This window comes from Nesoenas mayeri, assembly GCF_963082525.1.
Source record: "Nesoenas mayeri genome assembly, chromosome: 6".
Taxonomy (NCBI): Eukaryota; Metazoa; Chordata; class Aves; order Columbiformes; family Columbidae; genus Nesoenas; species Nesoenas mayeri.
The window spans coordinates 23,662,575-23,685,554 of record NC_137545.1 but is presented as its reverse complement, the minus strand read 5'-3'; the positions used below and the strand labels follow the sequence as shown (position 1 = coordinate 23,685,554).

The following is a 22,980-nucleotide window of genomic DNA, read 5'->3' as shown; positions in this document are numbered from 1 at the left end:
TAACAATAACCCTACAATATAATTTTCATAGAGTTATGAAGGAAGGTCTACAAAATCAGATGAATTCTACAGCTCTACTCTAACAGTTTGCCAGGTGACTGAGGTTCATGCTGTAGGCATGCAAGATGTGACACAAGTGGACAGTAAGCTGTATTTTAACGTTCCCCGCAGACTATGCCATTGCCTCTTGCCCACTTGTACAACATTACACGATTTTTGGTGTTGCTGCAAGTGATAAGTTTTTCTCTCCAAAACCCAGAGATTTCCCTAAACACGTTCTTGTCTCACTACACTCTGATAAAGGAGCAAAGATACCAACATTATTTTTATAATCTTGTTAGTGAAAAAATACATTGAGCAATAAACCTGTCAAATGAGCAGAGGGCTGTTTTTCAAGTCAATATGTAGGAGGTATGCTAAAGGGGACCATTTTTTTCTTGTGCTTGAGCAACAGACTAATCACAGATGCAGAGATAAACAGGCTTCTAAACACTACATGACAAGACAGAGTCCCATGCAAACTCAAGGAGTCCTTTCTTGCATGCTGTGATACAGTTTCCCCAGCATCATAGTAGGGTGAGTAATGACTTAATTTCTGACAGCAAAGATCTATAAAATGTATGAAGAGTACTTAATACTCATTACACGAAGAGGTGTGTTGGAGTGGAATATTTCAAATCATTCATGAAAAAGATGTAAAGAAATTATAATGGAAGACAATGCTTTTAACTCAAAAATAATAAAAAGCAAATGCTATAAAAATGTGAACTGTAGTGGTGGACTATAAAAAAGTACATTATAAAAGAAGTGCAATAGGTATCCAGGGTAGGAAAAGGACAAAGAATCATGGAGGAATTAAGGACTGTCTAGAAGTAGCATGACACCAAAAATATCAAGGTACATCACATTAATTATGTTGTAATTTTTATCCTTTGTGTATCTCATTTTGTTAGACAAATCTTTCTTTGAACCTGACACAAAATAATCAGTGTATCTGTAACCTCCAAGGAATAATATTTCTCCTACCTTTGAAGCCCATCATAAGTTACAGTCTCAATGTAATCAAAGCGGCTGTCAACCCAGTAAAGTCTCTTTGATACAATATCAAGAGTTATTCCAGCAGGCCAGCCTAGTTTTGTTTTTATCAAATCCTGACGGTTTGTGCCATCCATGAAGGCCCTTTCCACTTTAGGATCACCAGATAGACTATCCCAGTCTGAGAAAAACAAATAACTGTAAAGGAAAAAAAAGTAAGCAAAGAAGTCCCATGTTTCCTCGAGATTTTACAAAAGACACAGCATTTTACATGGAATTTAAAATCAGCGCCCTTTCAGGACAGAGCTTGATTCTCAGCTAGCACACTATAAAAATACACTTTATACCTCCTGCCTAAGAAGTAATTTGCATTTTCTTTTATAGAATGAATCCAAACGACATCAGCAACACTGTTTCCTTAGTAAAATACAGATGATAGTGTACTGCCAGAAATAAACCAGTGACAAATAGAAACATCAAGAAAGCAGCACCCATCACTACAAGCTGCATGAAATTTCTCTTCCGACTCTCTGAGGGTCCAAGTTTTCAAGGCTCACACACATTTTTGAAGCATGTTGGGTTGAGATACACAAGCTTCCCTGGTGTCACTTTGCCACTTTATTTCGGACAGTAGGAGGTCTGTGAATGGTATCACAATCCTCCAAGGCAACTTCTACTCTTCTGCAGGGCAATTCCACAGATCCCCTGGTTTTCAGAGCTGCTCAAGCACATACAAATCTAGCCATAAAACAGATTCCACAAATTGGGAATAAAAGCAATGCACAGCCCTCCCACAACAATTCAGTGTGTAGAATAGATCAGAATAGAATGTAAATGTTTAAAACATTTTACAGCTGATTCTAAAATGACCACTCTAGCTACTTCTTAGTGCTCCTCCTCTTGCCTGGGTATAAAGAAATTTCTGACATCTTTTACCATTAGCCAACACATATCACTTACCCAACAGTGGGATCAAGTGCTATTCCTCTAGGATTCCCAAGATTTTCAGCAATAAGAGTCACACGGTTTGTTCCATCCAAGTTAACCATATCGATTCTGTTCACACTGGTCTCGACCACGTAGAGTTTATTGTTAACCCAATCCACTGCGAGATTTTCAGGTGTGTCAACTGAAATATTTAAAACTTCTTGGAAATCAGAGCCATCAATATTAATAGAAAAAACCTGAAAACAACAAAACATTGTCAGTACCCACATGATATTTTGCTAATCACAAGACACATGGCACCTGTTCCTTATCATCACATTGAACACAGAACCACAATCAGCCACTAGATACAGCCAAGTTACTCACTAAGCTATTCCTTAGCTTAAGGTTTCTTGCAAAAATTTGGAAAACAATGCAAAACCTCCAGGAAGCTTGCCTTCAACTAGCATTTCTGCAAAATGGACAATGTAATGGACTAAAATAGCCTTGTGCTTTAGCAAACACAACAAATTCTTGGATTAAAGAAAAACAGATGAGGAAAGTACGTCTTGCTTTCCTGGAATCTAGCAAAACCCTGTATTTTCATTAACTGAAACCAAACCAACATGCTTTAGCAAAGCTCTCATCAGTGAACAGAATCAAGAGGGGGAGCTCTTACTGCACCAGCCACTCAAGGGAAATTGCAAAGCACAGAAAGGGAAAGCTTTCCCTCCTGACAGAAAGAAGGCTCAACGCTGCTTCTGGTCTCCTTTATTTAAGGCTGGGTTATATGAAAAGCTAGGAATCACTATCCCTTTTTTACCAAAAAAGCATGAGATTTGGAATGTATTTAAATGAAAATACAGATCACAAGTAAATGTATGCAAGAAAAATATGAGCTGAAATAGTTATATCATTTTAAATATTCTTCAGCTCCAGGTAGCAATAATCAAGCGAACCATTTAACTGCCTATTCTGTTCTTTGGAAATCTTGTTGATAGAAGAGCTTATGGGCATGAGGTTATCAGGCAGTACACTAAGTGAGATAAAGATGACATAGAACACAACCCACAATTTTCTGGTTTAGTTTACATGGTAATCTCTCTCTCTCAAAGAAAAAAAAAAAGACAACCAAAACAAATCCCTTATTTCAAGACATCAGGAGGAAAAAATAGCCATCACATAAGAAAATTTCCTATGTCCTTGTTTTCATCTGGGTGTTCTAGCTAGGACTTGATTAAATTAATAAATCCTAATTAATTAATTAGCATTTAACTATAGTGGGGCAGATAAAAAGGCAGTCCTGGCCATCTGGTGTGTGCAGTGAAAAAAAATCCATATCATCTTTTGTTGATGCTTTTTACAGAGATAGCATAAATCTCCTGTCTCATAAAAGTTCAGATTTGACCCTGACTTAATTCAGCCCTTGTCAATGCAGTTGCAATAATGGGAACTCAATGCAGTGAAAATAAAAATGCCAGAATTACAAACAAGTCAAAAATTGTGTATATCAATCCTGTCTTGCTTGACAGCCATGCAGTTTGCTGTCCAATAGAACCAACATGGCACTGTAGCAGAAACTATAGTGACACCAAACCGATCCATAGGTGGTGTCAGCAGGCAGGAAGCCCTGGATTCTCCTGCGCTCTGCATGACAGACAACATGGCGATGAAGATTGTGGAGTTTCAGCATTCAACCTACGACATTTTTTGTTTCAGTGTTATGCACTGAGAAAAAGAACAAGAGTGAAGTCCAAATTTCACAAGGGTCTCCAGACTGTTTTTTTAAATTACTCTGTTTTACTTTATCTTGAAGCTACAATGTTTCCTCTTAAAAAAAAAAAATAGTAACAAAATATTGGCTCATTACACAAAATACTGTCAATATTTGTTATCCAAGCTCAATTACAGTGTCATTTGAAGTATATGAAGAAATGTGATTTTTATCATCTTGGAAGGCACACAGCTTTTACATTTTAAATGATCATGTTTCAAAAAATTACCAACAAAAATTTGTTCAGTTTTGAAAGAATGTCTACTATTTCTCTTAATTAGTTTTTTGGACTCCATCTCGAGTAAAATTAAAAGTTGCTCAAGACATTCTCATATAATAGGATTCTTTGTTTAATATGTCACATGTAATAGTATAGCTTGAAAAATGCAGTCATTAACATAAAACATTTCAAGGAGCTTTTTTGTTAGAAAACAAAAATACAGCCAGCTTCAGGTCTCAAAAATGAAGGGCTATCAACACATTCTGCCTCTTGCAGTTCTCCACTTCCACATACACAAAAATATATTCTTCCTGAAATGTCTACCCACCTTATCTTGTACTGTATCAGTCCAAAAGATTCTGTGCAAGTAAAAGTGAAAGTCCACTCCAACTGCAACCCCACGATTCTGTGACTGCACCAAAGTACGAAAACTTCTTCCATGAAGATCTCCAATCAGCAAATCACGGCCATTGGAAAAGATAAGTGATGCAACACCAGCTGAAAACAGGGGCGACATATAAATATATGACTACTCTGCAGGCAAGCTATTTTGCAAAGGGGCATTGAAATATATAAACACTTGTTCATACACTCTGAACAGAAAGGTTTATATAGATGCTCAGATTACAATCTGTATAAATGTTTCCATGTGAGTACTAACCTGCGCTGATTTGCCTTTGGTTTCTAGACCTGGAGCAAACCAGGCAGGAATAGGAATTTAAAGCTTTATCAGGTAAACCTTTAACAAAACCCCTGCGCATCTAAACTTCAAAAGACTGTTTCTACTCTTCTGTTTCCTTGCTTTTGCTCCCTTAGTCAAAGCATAAACCTTCTCAAGATTTTTCTGTTCCATGCAATTCAGATATTCCTTGATTCTAGCAGGCAAGCCGTGTTTCTTATCTTTTTTATGTACTGCTCTATCCTATCTACTTTCTTCATTCTGTCATTGCACCAGAAAATTTCTGCTGTGTCTTACAACAGAAGAGATTCCAGCAACTCTTTGAAGGAAAACTCACCTTCAAAGTAGATGCCTGTTGAAAGGCTTGGTCTATGTCTGACAAGAATATATTTAAGTCCAAATCCTATTCACCCTACACATAAAACCTGAACCAATTAAAGCAAAAATGAATCCTTGGAAACTGAGTTTGAGCAGGTATGAAATTCCCCCATTAATAAGACAGAAAACCAACAACTCATTGGCCCAAAACTCATACTAATTTGAATGGAAAGCTTCTTATGAAAGATAAAGAATTTTTCTGGAAACAGAACAATGTTCCCAAGTGCTGGCATATGCGTGTTGTAATACACTCAAGCATAATTCATTAGCTCTAAAAATTCCCAATTTTTTGAGGACATACTTAGAAAATTGCAAGATGAGACTGCTCTGCAGACGTGGCTGAAGAAAGAAGGAAGAAGGAGGGAACTGGGCAGTTTCTGCTTTTCTAAGAAGCAAGACTGCTAATCAGCTATGCCAGCCAGGGACTCCCAACCCCACTGAGCTCCTGCAGGCAGGAACTCCTGCCTCACACAAAAGCCTGTTGGGCTATCATATTTCCACAAAGAAGGGCTTCCCAGGGCCAGCTTTCCAAGCAGAGTAGGAGGTGAACAACCAGGAGCAGCTGGCTACTGTTGATGGGGAACTATGCTCTGAGAGGCAAGCATTCCTGCAGAGTTCAGACTCGGGGATGCTGGAAGCCAAGAGCATGACTTCACTCACAGGCAAGTGTCTGAGCTCACCATTCAGCAAATCCAGCTTCTTGCACGGCACAGTCCCTCTAGAAAAAGTGAGGTTTCCTGATTTCTTGATTCCTCTGAGTGCCACAGAGAGCAGGTGAGGGAACTGCCTCCCACAAGAGCACAATTCTGTCTATTAAGGAGGGCTCTGGCAATGACCTCCCAACTCTGTGGAAGTCAGGAATGCTGAGAAAGCACTGGAGCCTGGAAGACATTGTTTTGAGGAGAAGCAGCCCTGATGAGGCTCCACCAGCCTACAGGTGCCAGGAGGTGCGGAGGCTCTTGTGATGTTTGCTGCTGTTCTGAATGCTGTCCTGACCTTAAGTTCTAAAGGCCAGAATTAAGTTAAAATCAAACACAGTTGTATGGCATAGCTATGCAAACTGACCCATTTTGCCCAGCTCTATCTATCAGTCCAACAACAGGAAGACACTTGCACTGCTGCACACTCACCTGAAGTGTTGGCCCGACAATGCCGGTGATGCTCTAGGAAATAACCTTCCACACAGTGGCACTGGTGATGTCCCACACGATCTTCACACAGCTGGTCACAAACACCCCACATTTTGCAGTCATCAAAATCTGTCAAGTAAATAAGGCATATTTATAAACAATGCTTTGTATAAAAGGGATGCCATTATATTTGGGAAGCTGCAAGTTTGTCCTCTCTGCTTCCTTTGTATCTGTTTGCAAAACTGTGACATGGGAAAAGAGGTTTTATATGTTTTTCCACGACCATTTCCATTTTCTATTTCTGGATAACAACTGATGTTTGCTGCCCAGGGACCTATCTGTGCCCTTCCCTCTCCTCCCTGCCCCCAAAAAAATAACCTCACACCTGCCAGTGGAATAGGAAAAATCACTGGAAGTGACGTCCTTGTCTACCCTCCACAATACAGAATATGTCTACGTGGTATTCTTCCTGCAACCAATCTGTACGCTTTCCAAATACACACTCATGGCTGAATTTAAGCCCACTTTGAAGGAGAACCCTACCTTTATGTCAGTGCAGTGCTCGAGCTAAGAAGTCCTTCTAAGAGGCAGTGATTATTAGCTCAGACTTGGTACCATGCGAACAACTGTCTGATTTCCAGTGAAAGCTGGCTGTGTGCCAGAACCAGCCAGCAAAACGTACAAAGTTCACTTTGACATGCAAAATACCATATAGGTAGAGGCTGCAGTTAGGGTGACCCAGCAAGTTGTCACCGATGTGCTGTACAAGCAATTTCTAGGGTTGCTGCAGAATCTTTCACTTCTAAAATTGTGAAATATTTAACTAGTCATCTTTTAAAGACAAGGATTTAAAGACTCTGATTTTCTAAAACAAAAACCACTGTCTGGTGTTTCATCCTATGTGTGGTTAAAGCCCGGATTTCTGACACTACTTAACTCATGGTTTTGACATTAGAAGTCTGACTGACTTCACCTGAAAACCTGAGTAGAATCAGTACATTACATTGCTGGAAGCTGGTAATTCTACTCTTTAGCCAAAAAAGGAGAAAATGAGAACTCGAATATTCTTCCTACTGTAACTTCTGGTTTCAAACATTTATTAAAATATAAGTGAAAATGAAATATTTCCTAGGTAGTACATTTTGGTACTCAAAAAAATGTTCTCAGTAACCTTCCAGTATATAGTGAGCCAGAAGCAAACCAGAAGAGAAGACAAACTGAAAAGATAATGTTTGCAAACAGTAATACACTTTGCTAACATGATAGTTTCATTCTTCTGGTCTTAAACCAAAAAAGCTGATTTAAACTTAGATCTGGAAATATACACTACTGACTGGTGAGCCATTCCCCCATGGCAAGTTTACTCCCACTACAAATATCTGCCTAGATCTCAGCAAACCAAGATACAGTGACTTGGATTTATGAGCCAGAAAGAGATAGCTGGGTTTACAGGGCAGTCAAACAACAACAGAAGACACTGAGACTGCACCAGGTTTGCAATGTGTCCTTCACATATTTCCCACATAAGTGAAAGAACAGAGTAAATGTGGTGCCTGGAGTCAGTGCATTGATTCCTCCTCTCTATTAAGGGCAACCATGCTGTTGCTAGGCCTCCCAGTATTCTTGAAAATACAGAAACCTCATCAGACACTGAACACCTGGACTACTTCTAACGGCAAACACCATAGCTTGCGTTGAAAACCCATAACAGGTATTTATCCAGTTTCTTTTATTAGGCAGTGCAAAACTTTCATGATTCTGAAGTTACTATATTTCCAGTTACCAAGAAAAATAATTTGTACTACCAAGGGTTTGTGCTACCAAGTTACAGCAGTTATAGAATAGAAATGAAACAACAAAATACCTTGCTTATCATTATGTTCTTGCAAATATTAATCATTTTAATGTAACTAATGTATGCACTGAACTGTCATAGGAGCTACAGCCATTTCATAGAGCAAATACAAAGCACCCTTTTCATATGGAAGTACAATGCTCTACTGCCTTCACATGCAGCCACTTTCAAAAAGTACAAACCACTTCAATATCATTAAGTGTTTTTCCAGGCATACAACAAAACACATCCCTGGAGCAGAAACAAATTCTACCCATCCAACCATTAAAAACCTGTAAAAAAACGTGATAATAAAGCAACCATCTAAGAGTAGATCTTCTTAAACATAACCATATTCTATGTCTTTAATAGTTTTATTGAAAGAGATATTTATGTTATCTCTCTGGTTTGTTTCTGTGTCACCCTGCTGCCATGGTACTACTTAGATTTTTATTCTTTTTCTGACTCATGAGATTTCCTATTTGCCAGTATATTCACCCATCTGGAACTTACCTTTCTGGAATCCAGACTTTCCCCGTAAGCTATGAGAAGGTACTAGATATTTGCAGTCACTGTACTTCACTTACCAACACAAGTACGGCTGTCATTACTACTGATTATATATCCTGCAGGGCAATAGCACATCCCTCCTGATGGAGAAGAATGACAGCGATATTGGCAACTCAGAGCAGCACAGTTTGATATGTCTAAAAAGGAAATAAAATAGTTCAGAAACACAATTACATGTATTACCAGTAGAACATATTTTTGCCTTACTAATAGTTACAAAGCTATAGTCTGTGTGCTTTTGATCCTAATACATACTGCAGTGTCTGCCCGCCGTGATGTTCGTTTCATCTTCTCCCGCAGGGCAGTCGGCAGTCCCGTCACACACCTTCCCAACAGGAATGCAGTGCCCGGAGCCAGGGCAGGCCCACTCTCCCGGGTAGCATTCATGGCGACCACTTTCTGGGGGAAAGAAAAACAAGGATAATTGTGGAATATCTTTCAAATAATACTTAGAATTTCTTCCCTAACAGCTTCCCAAACATCTTTGTCCTTCATCACTCAGTTTCTGGTTCTTGCATACAGCTGGGAAAGACTAAGAAAGAACCATCATCTCTACTTCCTTGTCATTTTACCTTCAAAGTACAATGCAAACAATGCTCATGCAGACTTGTAAATCCTTCTAGTTTCTGTGTTGTAGAACCATTTAACTTAAGACTAACTGGTACACCAGAAATGGAATGAGAGTTTTCTGGTTTCAAAACATGCAAAGGCTGTCTGGATAGATAGAATAATGCTCATTGTAGGAAAGGCCGATGAAAAAGAAAAAGGTGCACTTTCATTCATTAAAATTTCTGTTTCTCGCATAACAAATCTTGGCAAAACTGAGTTATTTTCATTTTTAACCAATTGATTTTGGTTATTAGGCACCTCATGTCTCTTAATAGATGACCTGAAAAAATCTCCAAAGGAAAAAAAAAAAAGGAAGAGAAGATGAGAAAGAAAAAATGATGATGCTATATGCTAAACTTAGTTTGCATCATACACATCACAGTGATAACTTTCATACGCACCCCAATAAAAAATATTGTATAAGACAAAAAAAAAAATTCTAAGGTTTTCACAGAATTGAAATAGATTCAGAACATCTTCATTGGAAAAAAAATTCATTGAAGTAGCTTAGGGAGGTCATCATTAGAAGTTAGCATTAGTATGTACCGCATCCTCTTTCATCTTCATTATCTTCACAATCATCATCTCCATCGCATATCCAGCTTTGATGAATGCAACGACCACTTGGGCAAGTGAAGAAGTTTCCTCTGCAGGTTGCGTAAGCTAAGGAAAGAAACATGAGAAAATGAAACTACTATAAGTGACAAAAAGGTTAGAAATAGTTATATTGTCTCATAGACGAATAATCATTCATAATTTCTCCCAAAAAATGGAGCCAGTTCTATATCTTGTATACATTGTAAACACTGATGGTTTGCTCTGGTTTTAGGTATGAACTTTATTTTAGAATGCTCTGGTTCTTTATATACATGAAGATAAGTCTAAATTTATCAATTAGTAGTGCAACAAGATGCAGAGCACCTTACTAACAAGGTTCCTGAACGTGGACATGACAAGGAGATAATAATCCAGACACCATGAGGTGAAATATTTGTATGCCTTGTACTCAGAGAAAAAGAATAAAAAAGTCAACTAACATTTATGTCATAGCCCTCCATGGTTGGAAGGATGCTCAAAATCATCTGTGGTTCCTACAAAGGACAGGCATTGCCAAACACATAAAACAGAAATATTCAGGGGGTGTGCAGGAGGTGTGTATAATCACACCATTGTGAGGTCCTTGGTAGGGCATAGCAACTAAAAGGCAATATGTGGACTTCCTACAATGCAGAATATAGAACTAACTTAGATCCTATAATCAGTGGAAGACCTTTTTAAATACATACATCGCATGAGTGATAATTCAACAGCCATGATTCTGGCTGGAGATGCAATACTTTGGAACACCCTGACTGTGAAGAAAAGAACAAGCAAGAAATTTCCTTATGTGAACATCTGAAGGACAACCTTCTGTACAGTTATCTCTCTGTTAAGTTGTACATTATAGTCACTGGGAATAACTCCCTTCTATTGGAAAATAAGAATGTGAAAGAGACAAACACATTTGAACAAAAACCAATAGCATGCTGTAGGTAACTGAGATTTCAGAGTGAAGGAATTACCTTTGGGTTATACTGAAATAAGAAAACAGCAACAACCTGAAGAAGTGAAACTATATGGGCTAGGAAGCAAAATGTCACTGAATCTAGCAAATTCATATTGTAACCACACACCCAGGCACTTAGGAGCAAAGAGCACCTGAAAAAAGTCTATCAGAGTAGAACTGCAATTTTCACCTTTCCATACAAAAAAGTCCTTGCAGCACAGTGGCCAGCTTTTGATGGCCATACAGCCAAGAGATCTACTTCCTGCCATCTGCTTGAACCAGTTCTTAATAAAACAATTAAAGAAAGTAGGAAAAAAAAAGTCATACTGCAAGAGTTTTCATCACTTCCATCTCCACAGTCATCATCATGGTCACAGATAAAGGCTTGTGGGATGCATTCTCCATTAGCACACCGAAACTGTGTATTGGTACATCCATGTGCTGAAAGAGATTTTAGCACAGAAAGACACACAGAAAATCTGTCAGGAAACTACAATCTTTAACTTTAAAAGAAGGTCTATAAAGCATATTCGTTTGGGATCACTCTGCATGTGGTACTTACTGCAATTAGCTTCATCAGAAGAATCTCTGCAATCAACTTTGCCATCACATCGCTGGCTTGCATTAAAACATGCTCCATTTGCACACGATAACTGTTCACATCTTGGGTAGTCTACAATAAGAAATCCTTCAGTATTAGCATGAATGTTAGACTATAGTGTATTATGAGTTTTATATACCCAGTGTCAACAGAATATCTTGATTTATAGGAAAACAAAGAAGAAATACAAAACTTCCCATACTACTACTGGCAAACAATCCATTTATTCAGTATACCATCTCCTCCAACAGATATTTAAGAATAACCTCCTGACAGATGCTACAAAACCTCACAAGAAACAAGGGAAAAATCAGATGCCCTCCTGCACTCCAAAAAGATTTGCAACCCAAGCAGTTTACACTGTGATAAAAAACAATGCAACATGAAAGAAGATCAAGTGGTGAACATTTATTTTTATTTACTTGCACCTCAGTTTTATACTTTATTGATGCCAATCAAAGTGCTTAGGTAGAAAAGGAATTCCTGAAATTTACAGTTCCTAGGTCCTCTTAGAATGTCATGAGTTCTCACACTCAGAAACTTCAAGTTTTTGTGGCTTTTTTCTAATTAAGCCAAAGACATTAAACTTCTAAGTCCACCATCAACTTTATGACCTTTGGTTTTTATTACTTATTTTCCCATTCCCAAACCAGAAAAGATTCTGCAGAATGAATTATTTTACTGTTTCTGCCTGTTCTACTTATGTAGGTGGCCTACAGGTCAACACAAGGGATTATTTCAAACAACTTAAAACCAATTCTGAAAATACTTATGCATACAGACAGTGGAACTATCCAACAAATTAAGCATGTGCACGTGCTGGAGTTGAGTAGGAGAACATGAGCTTAGTTTAGCTCATTGCCATGCAGACAAAAGTTACTTATTTCAAGAAAACTGCAAGTATGAAAGCAAATAATTGCCATTTTTAGAAGTGAGATTATTAAACCTTTGCCTCTATACAAAAATACAGGCAGATAAATGAACTCAAGAAACAGAATAATCAAATTTCATTTTGCACCTTTTAGATTTTCGGTTTTAATTCTTATCCCATTTTACTTCCATCCAAGTTAATAAAGCAGAGAACAAGTTTTCACTTAAGCACATTTTTCATTCATATTCTTGGAATTCAAAACATGGATTGTAAAATTACTCAAGCAGAACTCAGAAAAGCTTTTTTCCAGGCAGTGGCAAACTCACTTCTACTGTTCTATATATCATCACATTCCCACTAAACTTCAATCACCTACGAAATAAGCTTACATTATTTTCTTTCTTTCACCTTGCTTTTAATTGTGAAGAGCCTCCAACATGAACATTGTTTCACTGATCTTTTCCTTTCAAGAACCTTTGGCTAATTGCAGCAAACTGAAAATAAGAGATCTTTTCCCAGTGACTACAGTTCCTAGAAGATAATACAAGCTTTGTGAAAATGAGGAAATCCAACTGCGTTCATTCCAGTGCTCAGGAAGAAAGGGAGCTCTTCTTTCTCTCCCCTTCCTCTCAGGCATCTCTTTTTCTTAGCCAAAATACTTCTCCACAATCTGTCTTCCCTGCGGTATGCCAGCATCTCAGTTGCAAAATATAAACAACTGGCAAATGACAGATGAGGCACCTTGCTCTTTGTAACCTACGAAGTTTTGGGGCACCAGTTGCAAACACATTTAAATGGCATGTTTTGATATATACACATGGAAAATGCTTGAAATCCACGTCACGGGCATTGCTAAATCTACATTGTTTTGCCCTCTGTCTAATACTGTTGTTCTCCAAGCTGGAAGTAAACCCATGCAAAAACAGTAACAGGAAACAGTTGCACTTCTAAACTCTCCCTGGTGGAAGTATTTCCTTCAGCCTGAACTTCTGCCTTGCCCTGTAGCTGTTACATGTAACTTGTCCAATATTAAGGACATCAGCCTCTGACCATGGCCCTTTCCTTCCTTCTTGGAGTACAACCCTTATGATATCTTCAGTTCTTGATTTTTGCTCGCTTTCAACCTCATCTCTGCAAATGCATACACCTGGCTTCTCACTTCCAGACCACAGCAGCTATTTAGCGTAGTGAACGAGAGGCAGGAATGAACAGGTTAGAGAGCTGACCCATGGCAGCAACTCAACACCCAAATTAGAATTAAAAATCCAGATTTTTCTGGGCCTCCATTCAGCCCCTCAGCCTCAAACAATACATCTTTAAATTCTTCCCCTTTCCCTCTCATGGCCCCAGAGCAGTGCTCGGCCACCGGAGCTGTGATCAGGAAGATTATTCTGTCAGTCACAACAAAGCAACATAGACATAGCTGGGATTTTCACTTTTCAACTACGAAGCTGAGGCAGGAGAGAGAATTCTACCTTTAATTGAAAGAGATAAAGTACATAACACAGAAAAATGACACCAGTATTGGCTGCTTACTCCAAAAAAGTATTTGTTACCCCAAATAATATGCCATTTCATTCTACATTTCTAAAGCTTTAAAATGGAAGTATTTCATAGCTGCTGACTATTAAGAACGCCGGAAAAACAACCTGATATATCTATATATTTAAAGAAACTTTTTTGAACCCAGCATTTTATGAAATTATAACAGCTTCAACGCACTAATTACATGACCTGTAGCTGAAACATTGTTCTGATGTTTATCTTAGCCTCTACTTGGGTAGTTTTCCCTTGCTGTTAATCCCATTAGCAGTAAAATGGACTAAGGCTTTGAATTCCTTTGTTCTATTTTTCTACATGTTTAATTGCTGAGTTACTTCATATTGGTGACATTTTGTTTTTGACTAGTTTCTTAAATAATGTTACTTATTCAGCAACACAATTTTATCCTCTTTATAATCTAAATCTGCTTCCAGAGAGATCAGTGAGTGCAAGGCATAAGTAAACAGACATGATAAGTTTGCATATTGTTATGCTCCATGAAACAACAGTATCAATTCTATATAGTTTTTTTTCTTTCATTGCTCATGAAAGTTTCATTTTTATTTATGAAACCATTTAATGTAAATTAAGTAAGGGAAAAATAATTACAAAGGAAAAGGCCCAAATAGTTATTAATATATTCATCTTATATTTTTTTATATCAGTTAATGTGGAAAAGGAAATGGATGGAACAGTGAGGAAAATTAATATTCAAAGCAAATATTAGAATCTGCTTTAAAACATTAAAATATAGCACTTATACTAATCCATACTGTATAGCTGATCATAAAAATCGCCAAATTATTAATGTTATGTTATGGCTTCTGTTTAAAGTTCCAGGCCTTGAAAAGACAGAAAATGAATAAGATTAACCAGTCTTCCTGGAAAGGTCTTGTCATTACATTCTTCTTAAATGTCTTGTCTTCAGCACCATCGCATTTCTGTAAACTAGTCCAACACTCCTACTTTCAACTTTCTAAGTCATAGTCATTCTTCTGTCTTAGAGAGACTGTCAACACATATTGTAATAAAGCAGAGTGGAGGCTGTTGAATGATGTGAGGCAGTCCTGCTCCCCGGGGCTGCACGTGCTACTGGCCGGCACAGCAGGGACTGGTTTCCTACGTGGCAGCAGAGCGCTACTGCTAAGGTATCTAGAGGCCCTTTTCCAAACTGCCTCTCCATTTACCTAGTGGAGAATGTTAAACATGAAATAAAATGGGCACTTCAATTTTCAAACATCACAGCATCTTCTAGTCAGAAGAAAGAACTGTGAGTATTGTCTTCAGGACTCCACTCCCAGTCTGCTGCAGATTCCGTGCATTATAACAATCACACGATTTCATCTGTCTATTCCACAGCGTATTCAATGACTACTCATGGATCTCTCAGAAGTGCCGAGCAGTTCCTCATTTTTAATTCACAGATAATGCATTTTTTAAACAAATAACTTTTCTTCAGGATTTTTGTAACGTGTCATAAATTTGCTAAATTAAGTTATCAATCTCGTTTCTTCCTCTAAACTTTAAGATAAAAAATGCTAAGCTACAGAAGATATTCTTCCAGCAATGGTATGGGGTACTTTGGATCTTGGCTTTTAAACATGTGTGTTGGTGACTTCAGAACTGGCTGTGGGTCTGTCACATGGAAAAGTTCCAAGCCAGTTGTCTCAGTAACCTTTTATTTCAGAGTAGCATATACTTCTAAATCACCTTTCATTCTACAGAATGTACATTTTAGCCACTTGGGAGTCAGGGAAAAAGCGCACTAGCAGTTGACTGATCATGTAACATGCTGGTTTTCCTTTGTACAGCATATGTCCATATGCCCTTTTTTCTTCCAAGCACAGCCATTAACAACATTTTAATTCTTGCTTCTTTATCCAATCCTTAGCATCTCTAGCTTCTTTCCCCACTCTCCACCCTGGGCCTGGTTCTGAGCAAAGTTTACAGTTATGCCTTTTTCCCAAAGGCACACTTAAGTTCTAATAGCTGAAATAGCAGCTCATATGTTATTATATATGTCACTCATGACAGGTAAATCTTTAATACCAACAATGGACAGGTATGTTGCTACCCACTGCTGTGTAGGTATTAGGCAAAAACATCTGTGAAATATGTAGCCTCTATTGTGCAGCCAGCTTGCCTTTCCAGCAGTATTCAAGCCAGGCCAGGATCTAGAGAGGTTGTCACCAGTCAGGCAGCCTCCACTCTGTGGAGACTGAAAAAACTACCTGTGCATCTGCATTTTGTTGGCCCACTATAAACAGCTTATCTGAATACAGTATGACCCAGTGTCACTTCACCTCCACAGGCAACTGCAATCTAGAATACAAATGCTTTTAAAAGTGCCAAAGTCCCTCAAATAAATGTTTTGGGGTCAAATTCCGCTTTTCTGTACAGATTATAGTTACCACTGATTTCAGAAGGAGTATGCAAAAAAAAAAAAAAAGAAAAAAATTGGCAAAGTTAGCTCTGAGTCTCCTAAGGCTTTAAGTCATTTAAACACGGTTGCTTTTTTCCAATGCAATATTAATTTTCAGACCATCACAAATAAGAAGCCCTGATTCTATGGCAGCAGTCTGCATTTGAGGGCTGCAATAACGGGATCTGTATCAGAACGTCAGCTCTAATACACCAAAGAATCTGAAATGAAATTCTCGTAACAAGCAGCATATTGTGGTCATCCTGTCTGTCAACAAGCCCTTTAATCTTACAAATTTATTAAAATGCCACAGAGAGATGAGATGAAACCAGATCTAGTTCTAAGAGTTAAGACTCACGGCAGGCTCTTTCATCTGTTCCATCAGTGCAGTCCTTCACGCGATCACACCAGTACGCACTCGGGATACACTGTCCATTGGAACACGTGAACTGCTGACTTGAGCATGTCCTTCCTGCTGCAAGAAACAGGCACTCAATCAATCAGTCTTTTCCATCAATCAAGATTTTTTATGCAGAAAAATATTTTCCCCCTTCCTCCTTCTTAACTACTCCATCCTTCTCACAAATGGTGGCAGAAGACTTTCTTCTCCTGTACCTTTGTGTACTCAGGGAGATTAAAGAACACTTGACAAGCACATGGCAGGTAACACAGCTCTACGAGGTCTGCTTTTCTACCTTGAAGGCATTGACCTCCACATGAAAAATCAACTCCCTATAATTGTTCTGCCTAAAAGACTGAACTACCAGTTCTCACTGTTTTAAAGTTTTCTCTATTATTTTGTTTACCAGGTCAAAATCTGCCAGTAACTGTAAGTTATGTGGTCAACTAGAATGCCACAATGTAAACACAGTAGAACTAGAGGTAAGGTGCTGTTTCTAAAACAGCCAGGGCCTCAAGAATCAGGAATATTTTACATTCATAACTAATAAAAGATTGAGAATGAGTCCATGTCTTCTAATGACAGCTGTGTCAGTGAAAAGCAACCACATAAAACTCTGCAATTCCACTCTGATTCCACTGCAGCTAAATTACATTGTCTGTTCTTCTTAGGCAAATTAATTGAATCTGTGAAGATGTAGCTGAAGGGCAAAATTACTGCTAATTTTTTCTCCCTTCTGTCCCCTGCATGTTTGTTTATTTCAAACCTATGCTATATTGCAACAACATCCCAGTCTATACACTGGCATCTGGTCTGCTGCTTTACAAGGGCTCTTTATTACTTTTTCTGTCACCAGTATTCCCAAAGTAAGATCAGCTCCTGGGATACTGGTGTCATGAGGTGAAACAAGAGCAAGACAGTAAACCAAATTTGTTTTAATCCTGTCTGTGTGACTTACAGAGCTGTTCGCCATTCTTCTCAGGAAATAGTTCTAACCTTTCATGAAGGAAAAGCTCCTCCAGGATTCCCAAGCACAGAGATAAAAAGTTTAGAAGAATAAAAACAAATACCAGGAGCTGGCTCAAAACCAGCAAGCAGCACAGAGCTGCTGCATAGTTACTGACACTCATGATTAACCAGTACATGAAGAACAATGTTAGAGTGACCCAGTTCAAAAGTCAACTCAGAACAGTTGCTCATTTCACATTTTGTATCTACAGATTCCTTAGTTAAAACATAACCAGCAGTTATGCTGACACCTCCAAGGAAGAGGAGAGCAAAAAGCAGTTAACCTTAGTTCCAATTTGTCAGTCCTCACTGGGAACAGTATCAAAATATAAAAAAAAAAAACCTGGGTCTGTGAGCAAAATCCTTCCAAAACTCAAACCTGTGAACCTCCCCAAAATCAAGGACGTTAGCGAGTAGCTCCATAGTTGTCCAGTTTAAAGATACTATCCAAAAATTACATAGAATCAAAATGAAAACAAATGAATCTTATCCTCATCACTTGAAGTAACTTCTAATACTGGAAGTTGCAAGAAATCCGTTCTTTAGAACATGACAACACTTGTTCTTCTTGCCTTATGCAATAATGCAGAGGATGTATTTTGGTGCAATAATAATCTCAGTTCGCTGTTCATCACTTTGGCATGTACTTAACTGTATGCAGCCCTTAAACTGCTTAGTCATGAAATTCAAAAATCAGAGTAACATATTTTATTATGTGTGTTTATCTTGCTATCAATACCGAAAAAAAGAAAGAGCTGATGGTTCTGGCAGTTGGGCTGCTAAATTATTTCTAAAATATACTGAGAACATTAAACACTTTAGCTTAAAACAGCAATTCAAACATGGTTAATATACTGTTTAGCATATTAAAGTGAAATACTAATAGGAATGATGTCCTAAGATTAAGCTGTTTCAATGATAATGAAAGACTAGAATTTCACCTCACAGGAGGATTTTTGGTATTTCTCCTCTCTGAATATGAGAAAGAACATCTCTGGGTATTTTAAATAATAATGACATCAAATAGCATCACTGAAGATGGTACAAGAATCTTAAGCAATGTTCACTTCAACTGCCTGATAATTCCTCCTTTTTTATATACACAAATAAATTTAGAAATTTTCTACAAAGAAATTAATGGGTTTTTTTTTTAATAATTCTGAGATGCCAGTGTGAATTTTGTTATGCAACAAATGAAGCAGCTTTTTCTGTGACTGAGACAGTATTTGGACATGAGAGTACTATGCATATTTCACTATTTTTGGAGCTACTACATTTTTCATCAACTATAAAATTAATATGCACTGTATATTTTTCTCATTTTTTTTCCCCTGTTAATTAACTGAAACATCAGTAATTTTCAGATTTCAAGAACTGAATATGTCTTTTTGGACATGTTTTATCTGTTTCCAATTTCAGATTATTTCATTTCTAGAAACTACTTTAGGGAGACTCTTCTGGTAACAGCTGTACTTACAGCAGGCTTGTTTCTGTATGCTCTCAATACGCTACTATGTGAATTACCTTATTTCACAAAGCTGGTATGACATTAGAACACAAAAACTTACGACATTGTTGATGCTCATCTGAGCCATCTTCACAGTCTTCCTCATCATCGCAAACCCATGACTGTGGGATACATTCACCATCAGTCTTACACTGAAACTGATTTCCCTCACAGGTAGGTTGTGCTAATGGAAGCAATGAAAAAAAAATGTCATTTCACAGACATGTAGGAAAGTACTTTCAAAGAAAAGAGTTCAATAAGGTAAAAGAAGACTTAAGGTTCAAGTGTTGATTGACTGTAACTTCCACTAAACATATGAAGCATTTGACAAATGAAAGAAAATGGACTGAGCAGGGAGGGGAAAGTGAGCCAGCAGAAGGATGCTCGAAGGCAAAATTTAGTTTAGTGAACTCCTGCGTGTGAATCGTCAGTTTTGTATCCTCCCTTAGAGAGACAGTTTCCTCCATAAGGCAGGTCACAGCAAAAGCTTAAGGCTCTGAACTGCCCCTCTGGCAGAGCCTCTTTTTTTTCCCACTTATATATGGAATCATGGCAGCTTCCCTAGTCTCACAGGAGTCTGTTCAATTGCTCTCACTTTACCTCAGGTGCTCTGTCCCTGGTAGAAAGGTCTTTCAAAACAAGCTCAAAACCCTTCCCTGTGAACTCACGAGGCAAAAGGGAGCATCAGGTCAGAACAGTGTGAATGTTGTTGCCCCAGCTCCACTCTGTACTTTTCAAATAGTCAAACGACCCAGAGCCATCAGAGAGAAAGATCAACATAAATGTTTGAAACTGTGTTACTGTTTGCTCCATCCCTAGTTAATACACCTGGGAAGAATCACAAGGACAACACAGTCCACTAGACAGGACTCTGGTCTTAATGATCTTTTTTCTCAGGATCATGGTTTTGCTGTACTGTAAAGTCAACAAGAAACACTTTGTGCTCATGGGATGATACACAAGCACAACTAGCAATGTAAACAAAGCATCAAGAGAGAAAATCAAATCACTTTGCAGATTTAGAGAAGTATGAAATTACATTAGAGTTAAAGTAATTAGAGGGATAAAATTTATCACATACGACAGAATGCACTTTGTGCATACTTTTCTCAATTCTTGTTTTAAGAACTGGAGAATGATGTTGTAACAGAATTTTAAACTTAGGCCAGTTTTAAACAGTTTAAAACTATCTTCCTAGACACTTATGTGCCCCAGTACCTATAGCACATTAACACGTTGTTTTTAAAAGTCCAATTAACTGAAAAAATCTGAAAAGTTTCATTTTCATCTTCCTAATTCATCGCCTGTATGAAAATGAGAACAACTAACTTCATGCTTATGATAAATATAGAAGGTGTCAGGTTGGGGTTTTTATTATCTTTCACAAAGTCAGTGTGAATTTTACCCACTCCTTGTTCAAAGCCCAACCACTTCTTTCCAGTTGCAGTTCAGAACTAAGCTGAAATAGCAAGCTATAGGACAACAACATTGTCTTACCATTTTAAGGTGTTCTTCACCCACAACTGCACTGGTTTTTGGAGCTAACTAAAGTGCTAAGCAACAAATCAAACTACCAAGCTGTGTGAGCAATTTCCAGCTATTATATGGCTCAAGCAGCAAAGAAACAATCCAGTGTGAAAAGAACCAATACAAATTATTCTTTTTCACTCCCCATCAGCTGAGGGGCAAAATCTGGCCTAACCTAGAATTTGGCTGATAATGACACCAGCCCACAAGAACCCAACACTAGAACGGAGAAGTTAAAATGCAGGTGAGTTCCTGAAAACAGACTATGGAAAGAATTTCTTCATTTTCACAACTTTTTCACATTCAGCTTGAGAGAATCTTTTGCCATGGATACTACAGCCCATCCGACTGCAATTGTTGTCCCTGAACCGCTGACACTGAGAGTAACACGACAACTAACCGAGACTGCATTTCAGGTGCAGTAGGTACAGCTTGTCATCTAGGGTCTGAAAGATATAAAGATTAGGAGCTCAAGTGATGCTGGTGGTAGCTGTACATACATCAAATATTCAGGATTACTGCAATAATAGAATACAGAACATTTCTACACCCACATAGAACCTAGCCCATTAGTCATCAAATGAAACAGCATTATTGGACACCCAGAATTTTTAAGGGACAGCTAAGTCAGAAGTTGAGCACCACTTGATTTTCTGACTAGCAAAGCAAACGGATTCAAGAAATATGATTCTTAAGCAGATTATCCGGTAATCTCAAGACAACTAGGCGTTTTCTCCCCTTCTAGTATTCATTCTAGTACTACATGTACATTTGAGCACATTGGGATCTCAGTATTTCTTGTGTTACAAAAAAGCTGCTCTGTAGTTATTTCACTTACGGCAACCAGCTTCATCTGTGTCATCCGAGCAGTCTCTAGCCCCATCACACCTCCAGTCCGCAGGAATACAGCGACCATTGCCACAGCGGAACTGCCCACGCTCACATCCTGTGGTAAAGCAAAGCAACAAGCAGGTTGGTAGTACCAGCACATAAAAACACAGTGGAGTGAGCTGCCAAACAACTGTAACCTTACAGCATGGAGAGAAAATACAATAATACAAAAAGATAAATAAGTATATATACATATATATAAAATTGGGCCAAATCAAAATTCCTTAGATGTCTACACACCCAGTCAACCAAAATAAAAGAAAGAAAAGAACCAGCTCTAGATTGCTAGAAAATTCCCATAATTTTAATATATTTGCATATTATCCAAACAACAACAACAAAAATAACCTAAACAAGTCTCAGAGGAGCATCTACACTATAGAAACGTATTTAGTAGGAATAAATCAATTTAAATTCTCAAGCAGTATAGACCTGAATAAAGATCATCATTTCCCACATTATTTCTAAGGGATAGACGTGCTCAACATTAGTCTTCTCCAGACGCTCTAAGGATTTTAAAAAATAATAATAATCCCCTTAGCTGATGTGGAAATCTTTTTTCAGCAGTGACCTGCTTGAAAGTATAGAAAGACCTCAGTTTTATTTTGCTTTCTTAATAATGTCCTAATATTTAAAATCTTTCCTCTGAAGTATAGGAAAGTATGTCTTCAGTCAATATTTGAATAGCAAATAATTTTTAATAAATTAAGCTTTCAGACATTTATGGTTGATCAGCAGCTATCCTGCTGTCATTCCTCCTGCTTGACCTACTAAGGATTAAGACCTGCTAAAGCAGCATTCATTCCCAGGTGTAAATGCAGCTGGATCAGGCCTTTATTAGAGTCGACTAATGAAATCTCTAGTCCCATAGGAAAGAGAAAATGCACTGTTTATGGCCTTCTGTTGTGACTATGGCCTCATAAAAAGGGAGTGAACAGTTTTATAGGTCCCCAAAACAATGAACTATAACATAATTATGTTCAACCAAGCTCTGCTTCATGTTAATCTGTTGTCAGCACCTCAGAGAAGGGAACACTGAAAAAAACTGAGGTATTAGCAAAGCCCAATTCTGAAGAAAAAAAAATCCTGTTTCCTGATTTAATTAATAGCTGTATGATTAAAACTACATCTTTCAATTATTCCAAGTGGTTTGTCCAGAGAAGATAATCTCAGTATGCATAAAACACAATCACCTACTTTTTGAATTCGTGATGACATAAATAACATGCTACCTTAACTTTCATGTAAAACCAGGCATATCAACACTGTCACATAAACAGTTAAGTGATGTATTCCTAAGGGATATAGGCAAGCTACTTTATGCAAGGAATGTTCAAATCTGATTGTCTGGTAGTGACATCCTGATTTATAATGTATCCTGCAAATGGTCAAAAATTTCACTTGGATAAATGGTGGTACGGAGTGGTACAGGAGTATGTTCACCCAAATACCTTCTATAGACTAATGCATGATGGTGGTTGGTGGTGCAGGTCTGGGGTTGGTGGTGCA

At 38.0% G+C, this 22,980-nt stretch overlaps 1 protein-coding gene across 2 annotated transcripts in view; it reads right to left on the bottom strand.

Moving 5' to 3' along the window:
• Nucleotides 1-22,980, bottom strand: part of LRP2 (LDL receptor related protein 2) — a gene marked incomplete at both ends in the record, with an annotated part of 118,844 nt that overhangs the window by 79,887 nt on the left and 15,977 nt on the right. For both annotated transcript variants that reach the window (XM_080346928.1, XM_080346929.1), the window contains 12 exons: nt 1,027-1,233; nt 1,996-2,219; nt 4,285-4,454; nt 6,144-6,272; nt 8,565-8,684; nt 8,803-8,946; nt 9,703-9,819; nt 11,030-11,143; nt 11,265-11,375; nt 16,497-16,613; nt 19,115-19,237; nt 21,419-21,526. In XM_080346928.1, coding sequence (XP_080203054.1) covers nt 1,027-1,233; nt 1,996-2,219; nt 4,285-4,454; nt 6,144-6,272; nt 8,565-8,684; nt 8,803-8,946; nt 9,703-9,819; nt 11,030-11,143; nt 11,265-11,375; nt 16,497-16,613; nt 19,115-19,237; nt 21,419-21,526 — 1,684 coding nt within the window. The remainder of the gene's footprint in view (nt 1-1,026; nt 1,234-1,995; nt 2,220-4,284; nt 4,455-6,143; nt 6,273-8,564; nt 8,685-8,802; nt 8,947-9,702; nt 9,820-11,029; nt 11,144-11,264; nt 11,376-16,496; nt 16,614-19,114; nt 19,238-21,418; nt 21,527-22,980) is intronic.